Here is a 10,247-nt window from a genome sequence, read left to right on the forward strand (position 1 = left end):
TGAGTTCTTCGTATATTTTGGATATTAGCCCTTTACTGGTGGCTTTGCTTGCAAATATAGTTTCCCATTTGGATGGTTGTCTCTTTACCTTGTTGATAATTTCTTTTGCTGATCTGAAGCTTTTTGATTTGATTTGGTCCCATTCATTTACTTTAGCTTTTATTTCCCTTGCTTTTGAAGTCAAATTCATAAAATCCTCTTTAAGTCTAAGGCCCTTAAGTTTAGTTCCTATGTTTTCTTCTATGCATTTTATTGTTTCAGGTCTTATATTCAGATTATAACACTTTTTAAAAATCACATTTAGAAAGAATTTCACTTAGAAACCTATTTTATGTATATGGTGAGACTTGAGAGTTTAGTGATTTTTTTAATGTTCATATCACTAGTTAATAGCAAAACTGGAATTAGAACTCAGTATATACTGCATATTAGTCCTGTGCTCTTTCCAGTACAGCATGCTACCTCCCTTAGGCCAAATGATTCTCTATATGTGTTATATAAATTCTGATATCCAGTCTTGAAAGGTAGAATCAAATCTGGTTTTATTTCTGTTTGAGGGAAACTGTAGCACTTTAGCCATGAGATAATGTTTTGCTTTTCCTTTTTTTGTTTATTTGTTTCTATGTTTTGTTTTTTACTCTGACCTACTATGTCAAGTTGCCTGATAAAATGGTACAATGGGTTATTGGGGACACAGCTATAGACTAGTGTGGTGACAATACTTTGCAGTGCTAGGTTACAGTTTTAAAAGATGTGACATAGGAAGTAGGAATAGAAAGTTAAAAATATAAGCTGTGGCCACATTACCTGTTATAGAAATGATAATAGAAATAGCTGATACTAGCATTTTGGTTTGTTAGGATTCTTTAGCTGTCACATGACACAAACTTTTTTTTTTAACATTAACGATCCGGCTTTAATATATTATAGAGTCTTCCATTAACTTTTTTCTCTTCGCATGGTGATACTAAAAGAGATCGCCAGAAAATTCCTTGAGTTCTAGACATCTCTTCCCTGGTCCCACTGATAACAGTAACTTTATTTCTCTTGATAATCAGAATAATTACACCATCATTATAGTAACCCTTTTTTTGCCTATTGCTTCAAGGCTATGAGGAGTTCAAAATGGCCACGAGGCAGTCTCGGCTTCTAGTTCAGTAAAATTATTGTTCTATACCCTGGTAGAACATTGCCTTTTCTCCCTCCTTTCCCCCACTTTGGAAACTAGAACCTTTAAATTATACATTTAGTAGTGACAAGTAAAAATTTTATTAGTGGGCCATTATGGGTATTGAGACATCTATCTCTTGATTCCTAGAGTTTTGGCTCTGAGAGAAATTAGTTACTGCTTTCTCTTTTAGGGCACATACAGGATCTTGTAGAACAGAAACCTAACCCCATAAGATGTTACCCAGCAGGTGCTATACATGAGTCTTCAGTAGGCTATTCCATATTTCTATTTCAGGGTGATAGTGAACATGATAAGACCAGTGAATCCCATGGGCATAAGCCTTCTCTCAGTTCCTCACAATCAGTTCCTTGATCACTAGAAATGTTTCGTAGGATACCATGATAGTGAAAAAGCATTCAGCAAGCTCACAGATGGTGGACTTACAGAAGCACTTGGTATAGGAAAGAAAAACTCACATCCATAGTAAGAGTCTCTTTCAGTGAAGGCATACTGCTGACCCTTCCATGACAGAGAGTCCCATGAATTCAGCCAGCCTTGCAGGTTGCCACATGTTCCAGTAGTATCTAGATCAGTTGTTGTGAGAAGACACCCTTTCTGAAAAATTTTTTCTTTACACATTTTCACATTGCAGAAAATATTTTTTACTTTAAGTAACAAGTTCTGGGGTTTCTCATATTACATTAACTAAAAATTCTCCTGCTATAAACACCTAGAATGCAAGAATGATCATTAAGATTCTTTTAATGAATAGCTGAACTCATAAGAAAGATGGAAAATCCTAAAGGGCCAGAAATGAAGAAGGAGCTGAGTACCAGAGCAGAAAGCTTGGGAGTTGATAATATCTCTGCACTAAGGTATATTATAGTTCAGGATTCCCAAAGGTAATTTACCATCACAAGTTATAAAATAAAATATATAAACAATCCATCATTTAACAAATATTCAGCCTACAAATATTGAATTCCTATCATATAGCAAATACTGTTCTAGATTCTGGGGATATAGAGGTGAACTCAATAGACAAAAATATGTGTAGATGGTGTATATAAAACATAAGTCCTGTGGGATGGAGGGAAAGAACAAGGTTAGAAGGATAAAGAGTGATTGGTAAGTAAGATGGTCAGGGAAAGCACCTTTGCAATGGTGACATTTGAATAGAAGCCTGAAGAAAATGAAGGAGCATGCTTAGTAGTTATTTCTATGGTATTCCAAACAAAGAAAACAATAAGAGTGAAATCCCAAGGCAAAGTATGTTCCATGCTTATGAAATATCAAGGAAGCTATTAGAGCTAGAGCTCTGTGCAGGAGCACATGACTATGCTATAGCAAGTCAAGAAAGATAGTGGTAAGGGGTAAAGTAACAGAGGTAGGGTCTCAATGCCATAGATAGGACTTGGGTTATTAGATAGAATGATGTAGAAACTCATTTGAGGTTTTTGCACACTGGAATAAATTGCTCTGATTTATGTTTTTAAAGTATCTCTCTCGCTGCCGTATTGAGAATCGATTGTAGGGTAGGATAGGAGGCAAACAAGTTAGGAGGCATGTAACAGTAACTGGAGGAGAATTTGGGTTCAAGAAAGGTTTTGTTTGATTTTGTTTTTTGTTTTTTGTTTCTTGAAATTGGCAGTACTATATGATTCATTCATTCAACAATGGTATTAAGCTCTAAATATGTGCTAGGCACTCTTCTAGACACTAAGAATAGCAGTGACTAAAACAATGTGTAATCTCAGAACTTACATTCTAGAGATGACAGAAAGACAAGTAAATATATGTTAGATTGTGATAGTAACACATGCCATTCAAGGTGTGGGTCAAGAACCAGCAGCATTAGTATCACCGGAGCTTACTACAAATGCAGAATATCAGGTCCTACTAGACCTTCTGAATCAGAGTCTCTTTTAACAAGATCCCCATATAATTTTTGCATACATTAAAATGTTGGAGGTACTACTCTAGAGAAATATAAAATCAGCTAAGGGGGTGGTGAGGGGAGTATAGGAGACGAGGTGTAATTTTATAGAGGGTAGTCAGGAAGAAGAGTGCTTAAGCAGAAACCTGAAAGATGTGAGGGGAGCAAAGTGTGAATCTGGGGAAGGGCATTCCAGACAGAACTGCAGGTACTAATACTCTGAAATGTGGCTTCTTGATGTGTTTTAGGGGTGGCAGGGGATGGAAGGAGCAGAGTGAATGAGGGAGGCAGTGGTAGGGCATGAGATTAGAGCAAAGCAGGTCCGTTACTGCGAAAATCTGCCCATGGACACGGCCACTTTAAGAGGCGTCTGTAGCTGCCTGAGTGAGCCTCCGTCTCACTCAACCACTCAAGACCAGGCAGCCCTGCGTCCTCACCCCGTCCATCCTGCCTTCTACCTTTGCAGGGTGATTTCTCCCTACTTGTATGGCTTGTTCATCTAGATTCCAGGCGATTTTTTCTTGCTGCTGCTCCTGTTTCCGTCACAACTCTGATTTGGTTGCCAGAGGGATGAACAGAGCCTCTACCATCTATGGCATTTTTCAGCCCCTCTCTGGATAACTTTTTTTTTTAAGTGAAATGTTACAGATTAACGAAAGTAATATTTAAAACATCTGTGTAACCACTAGCTTGTGTGTAATTGAAGCTTTTGTGTATCCTTTTAATCTCATTTCCCTCCTACTACATCTCCTTCTACCTGCTCCAGGAAACCTAAATTTGATATTTATCTTTCCTATGCATAACTTTACACTTTTACTGCACACAGAAGTATCCATAAATAATGAGGACTTTTTTGCATATTTTAAATTTTCATATAATTAGTATCATATTGTATATCATTATATATCATTCTACAACCTACAATTTTCTTTGTTCAGTTTGGCATTAGTAGAGGTAAGTGTAATGATGAAACCAAGCTTCTGGATTATGTTCTCGAGCACAGGAGGGAGCTGCTTTAGACTGGGTATAGGGGGGACATGTCTAAGGAAGCGATGTTTAAGTTAAAACTAAGAGAAAAGAAGCCAGCCAAGTGACTTTGTTGATTCAGGACTTCTTCTCAGATGACTTTGTTGACCTGCCAGATTTGGAACCCATCATTTTAATTTAAAAAGCTGCAATGTTATAAACTTCCAAGTAGGTCTGTGTGGAATCCATACTATATAGGAATTTCTTAGCTGTATAAGCTTACAGAATGTAGCCAAATAGAATATGTAGTATAAAGCTGGAGATCTCAAAGTGTAGTCTTCAAACCCCTGGTCCATGATGTACTGTGTGAACATTTGCACTAATAGTGTAAGAGCAATGGTGAATAAAACTGCACTCAACTTTATTAGCACTCATCATATTCTTTACCATCGTGCATTTGCAATAAATTAATAAATTCAACTTTCATATAAGTTGTCTTTGATGAAACAGTACAAATTAATAATTTTATTAAATCCCAACTTCTGTCACAAGAAAAAAACTTGTAACTGTGGTGATGAATGCTAACTAGACTTACCATGGTTATCATTTCACAAAATATCACAATATACAGATATTGAATCATGTTGTATGCCTGGAATTAATATAATGTTATATGGTCAATAATATCTTGATTAAAAATTATTAAAATCCTCCATTCTTTAGTATTCATCTTTGAATATTCTGTGTTATGAAATGGAAGTATGCTATATGAAAGCACATCTACGCAGGTACAGTTGTTTTGAAGAAAACAGTTACGTGACTATTTGAATTGCAAGCTGAACTAGCCCATTTTTCATGGAACTTTATTTTCACTTGATAGAACAATGGACAGAATAACTATGGTTATTTAGACTTGGAAATTTGGAAGGACATCTCAAAAATGAGTGATCCAAGCCTTTTACCTGAAGGAAATAACTGGTAGTGTTTGTTACCAATGATAAAATTCGAACTTTATGACAAAAACTAAATTTTGGAAAATATATATTTGCCACAATTAGCTCAACAAGTTCTCAGTACTTAAAGACTTCTTTGATGATATTTGTAGTGAAGTTAATGAGTATAATTATTTGCTGTTTTAGAAATCAAATGGGTCAACATTCAGAAGACCAGCCAACATATCTGAAATCCAGATAGCAAAGATTCCAAGAAGTTCCAGTCCTTTATTTCCACTCGTACATTTCTTTTCATAATAGAGTCTGTGAAGTGATATTTTTCAGCAGGCATATAGCCTAGATTTCTGTCACAAAGGAAGAATGGATATTGGGATTGGCAGTTAGTATTCTTGGCCAAAGAAAATCAGCATTGATCTAGACAGGCAGGAAGGAAAAACATTGAAAAATCATCAGAATCTGTTGAAGTGAACTGGGGTGGATGATGGGTTTAGAGGGAGGGTAGGGAAATGAGTGTGGTGAGAAGCAGCTAGATTTTAGGAAACCAGGCAGTTAGGTAAGAGTTAAAGAATTTTGACATCAGCAATTGGAAGAAATGGATAGGAAAGTTACCAGGAATTTACAAGGTGACTTTTAAGGTCTCAGTAAGACTTTTTGGATAAACCACACCTTATCCCTGTGCAGCAACCAGTTAGTTATCCCCCAAAACTAGTAGCTAATAAACTCCAAAGTCATGCCAGTCTGAAGGCTTTACCTTTGATCTTAGTGAAATTTCAAGGCGACAAAATCTAATTTAAAATTTCACAGCTACTTATTTTAATCCTCTGAAATATAAAGGCATAGAAAAAGTTCTGGGAAGTAGAAGAACAAGGTACTCTCATGTAGTACAAAAGATTTGCTCACATCCTAAACATCTCCTTTGAGATCTCTTTCCTACAATCATAATACTGACCAGCTAGAACAGAGACATTCCTCATTTAATGCCAGGATCCTTCAGTGAGAGGATGGCCCTTTCTGTTGGTTCTTTTTGAGGATCATCATAGCAAAGGGGCACATGGCTGCATAGCGTATAGGGTTCAAAGCTTGGATCACCGATTCAGTCTACTTGGTTGGAAAGCTCAGCTCTTCTATTTATCCCCTATGTGATCTTGAGCAAGATTACTTAAGCCAGTAGTTCACAAATAGGGGTGATTTTGTCCCCCTAAGGGACATTTGGCAATATCTAGAGACATGTTTGGTGGTTATAGCTGGGTTAGGGGATGCTACAGACATCTGGTGAATGTTTTTGGAATGGTTAGATGAAATAATCCATGTAAGATGTTTAACATAAGTGGCTGGCACATAAGTGATCTGTTAATGTACATTACTATTATCATCACTAGTACTAGTCTGGATTTCAGACTGAATTAGAAAGAACATTCCATATACTACCTATAGTCATGCAGCCAAAGAAGTCTGTTTGCCTTTTTCTTTCATTTGATGAAAAATTATAAAGAAAGTAGAAAAATGGTGAATGGAACAGAAGAAGCCCTTCTTGCTTATAGAATCAAAGAAGATAATGAATTAATAACTAGTATACTTTATTCTGAGTTCTAAGAAAATGATGTACAGTCCTATTTATGTAAGCATCTTTCCTCTTCATATTGATGTTCTTTTTTCTCTCTTCTTTTTTGCACCATATTGCAAATTACACCTCCTTTCCTCTCTTCATCTTTCAGAGTTTCAACTCTTTCAGTCTCTTCTGGCTGTCAAGAACTTGGGAGCTATTAAAGCAATAGAAAGTATTGGCCAGGGTAAAGCATTGGTATATTTGAAAATAAGTCATGCCATCACTACAAATGAGCTGCTGAAATTTTTGCTAACTTTTCGAACCTACAATTTTCATTTAGTAATTATGCTAAGAAATAGTAAACTGTAAACCTTTACATTTCACTTAGAAACCATAAATTTCTTTATGTTGCAGTGATATTAATAGTTATCTTCTATTTTTCAAGGCAAATGCAATAGGTCGAAGTGCTAAAACTGTCCGAGAATTTCTAGAAAAGAATTACACAGAAGATGCTATAGCAAATGACAGTGAAGCTATCAAATTAGCAATAAGAGCTTTGCTGGAAGTAAGTGATCTAATAAAGTATATTCTGAAAAGCATGGTGGTTATTTTTCTCAGTTGCTTATTAAGACAAAAAAATTTCCTGAAGTAATTTTAGTATTGCACTTGTTCTGCATTAGGTTGTACAGTCTGGTGGAAAAAACATTGAACTTGCTATAATAAGAAGAAACCAACCTTTGAAGGTAAGTCATCAACCAAATAGGAAAAAATAATGTGTAGCATAAAGTATTTTGACAAAAGTTAAAATGCTGTCACCTTTGAATCTTCATTATAAGCCGTAAACATCCCTTAGCAACTGTGACAAATTCTGTTTTGTTTCTGTAGGCTAATAGTCACTAATTTGTATGTGCTTAAGGCAAGTAGTGACTTATCCCTAGCCCTTCATGAAGATCTAGAGGTGCTGAGATCTGTATTCAGACCTACCCCATGTATGCGTTCTTAGAAGTAGGAACCCCTACTGAGTCAGTCCTTCATGGGTTCAGTATAGTCAATTCCCTATGGAGGTTCATTCCTGGCATGACATAGAGAGCAGTTACTCTTACAGTATTTTTTAAATCTTCTGAAATCTAGATGATGTCATTCAACTGCCATTTATATAATTGTGGGCCCTCCAGGCTTCTAACATGTTACCCTCCATTATGTCAGAAAACCTCCACCCATTCTTGTCTGCCTAGTGGTTTTCATCTATTTTCTCAACTTTTCACTTAAAAGTGCCTTGAGCCCATGTTAAGACTTAAATTTTAATACCAAGTGTGATAACGTTACCATATTTCTTTGTGGCAAATCTAACCCTATTATTTGTATACCTTTTGTCAGTCATTACGGGTTAAAACTGCTGGACCACAAAATAGATTGTTTAGAACGATGTGATAAATTGTTTTGAATATTATGATAGAGGACTCATTGGCTAAAGAACATTTGAAAAGCGATTCACTATTGTTCATTAGGTAGAACTTTACAGTGTAGTTTGCCAACTAGCTTTCTTTAGCTGAATGTACAAAAGCACTCAAAGCATGGGAAACTACATAAAAAATATGCTAGGAAGGATTATTTTACATATACCTTTTCTTTTGTTTTAAGAAAAATATTTCAAGGAGAAGTGTTGAAATCAGTGCTGTGTGGAACAGTGGGTTTTTTTTGTTTTTGTTTTTGTTTCAGAGGGGGTTTGTTACTATCGTCATTTTGATACCACATTCCCATATTTTATTATTAACCAATGGATGCAGACATGAGCATGGGACAGCAGCAAAGTTTCAGTAAATATGAGAAATAGGGACAGGGTAGTGGGTCTTCCCCTATATGACCCCACATAAATAACCAGGATGCTGAGCACAGAGTGTGGAGATTGGAACTGGGCTGGGTTGTCATCCCTGCTGCCAAGGGCCCAGAGACAGATGTATCAATACCACAGGAACACAAAACCACTGAGGACAGAGTCAGCTCTCCAGCCTCATCACTCACACACACCCCTCTGGATAGACATACACACACCCAGTTGGACAACTGTTTTTCCTTACGATTGGTAGGACGGTATGTTTCTAGGCGGCAAAGTTATCCCATCCTTTTACATGATATTTCAGAATGGTGAATAAAACGCATGCTTTGGAATTGGATAGACCTTGATTTAAGTTCTGGCAGATCCATTTGTTTAACAGTATGATCTTGAGTAATTTGCTCCCATTTTTGAATTAAAATAAAATAAAATTGATTTAAATAAAATAACTTTTTGCTTTGTACTTAGTGAGGAGTTATAAATAAAGCAGTGCAAATCATCTTTTCCCAAACCTTTTTGGCTAGTCTGTGAGCTGATAAAATAGTCAAACTCTATCTGATCATACAGTGGGGTTAAGGTAGGAGGAGTTCAGTAATGACTTACTTGCTCATGAACTGAATGACTTGCATTAAAATGTTTTCAGAGTTATATCCTTATGTAGGATATGTAATGTAATATCACATTTTGCCCTGCTTTCTTTTTTAGCACAAAGATGGTAGAAATGGCATAGAGTTCTGTTTTTGTCCATAATAGTTCAACTGTGTTGCTTTTGAATCTTTTGAAACATTTTATTATATATTTGAAGTTATAAAATATAAAGTTATAAATAGAAAATAGGAATTTATAAGATATAATAGTTCCTTAATATTGTAAATATTTAGAAATTATTGGCATAATTGTAACTTGTTTTTTTAAATTTTTTCTTTTCAGATGTTTAGTGCCAAAGAAATTGAATTACAAGTAAGTGCAATAGAAAAGGAAAAGGAAGAAGCAGAGAAGAAAAAATCAAAGAAGACTGCCTAATTCTTAGTATGAAAACTGGGAGCTTTTAATGTTTTATTGTACTCCTTAGAATTAAAGGAAATAAGTTGATTTGTGGCATTACTTTTATTAGTTATATACTGTTTTGAGAATACTAGATTTATGGTTGTCTTCAGTCTATTACATGGACAAACATACACTAATATGAAGATTTTTTAAAAAGATTTCAGTTGTTGTTAAGTTCTGGCAGATCCATTTGTTGTTAAAAGCATTCATAATTCCACATAAGCCCGAGACTATACTTTATAACTTGTTGCCCAGTATGTTACTTTTCTTCATATATGAAAAATTTAATTAAGAAAAAAACTTTAATTTTTTTCCCAAATGTTTATTTTCCTGGCTTTATTAAATTTTAAAAAATTTCGTGACATTTGAGTATTGACTGTCAGGTAGAGAGATACCTATTTGAAAATAAACAACATAATACTGAGTTGCATTTCTAAATGAATGATGAAAACATCCTTGTGTTAATTGTTGAAATTTTGTCTTTTCTCTTCATTTTTAAATATTATATTAGCTTTATTTTACCTTTTTCATTTTATAAATTATAGTATATCATTTTGTTCATAGAACAATATTAAAGGCCTTATTCAAAAAGGCAGTTAAAATAAATGGTAACAGCTTATAAGGTCATCTGAGCAGGGTACTTTATGAAAATAAGGAGAGAATACATGTAATTCTCAGTTTTTATTTTTATTTTATCTTAAGTATGTACAGTGTCTTAGATTTGTTACATGTTCCATCATAAATCTGGAGTGCATTTTACAATATGCATTATACTAGGCTTTTGAGAGGAACAA

The 10,247-nt window shown here is 35.0% G+C and overlaps 1 protein-coding gene across 1 annotated transcript in view; it reads left to right on the top strand.

The window, feature by feature from the left end:
* Positions 1-9,906, top strand: part of PSMA8 (proteasome 20S subunit alpha 8) — a 28,563-nt gene extending 18,657 nt beyond the window's left edge. The window contains exons 5-7 of the mRNA XM_016160073.2: positions 7,018-7,137; positions 7,253-7,315; positions 9,337-9,906. Of these exons, the coding sequence (XP_016015559.1) occupies positions 7,018-7,137; positions 7,253-7,315; positions 9,337-9,429 (276 nt within the window). The 3' untranslated portion in view covers positions 9,430-9,906. The remainder of the gene's footprint in view (positions 1-7,017; positions 7,138-7,252; positions 7,316-9,336) is intronic.
* Positions 9,907-10,247: the final 341 nt, after the last annotated feature.

Source organism: Rousettus aegyptiacus, unplaced genomic scaffold (assembly GCF_014176215.1).
Source record: "Rousettus aegyptiacus isolate mRouAeg1 unplaced genomic scaffold, mRouAeg1.p scaffold_m13_p_12, whole genome shotgun sequence".
NCBI lineage: Eukaryota > Metazoa > Chordata > Mammalia > Chiroptera > Pteropodidae > Rousettus > Rousettus aegyptiacus.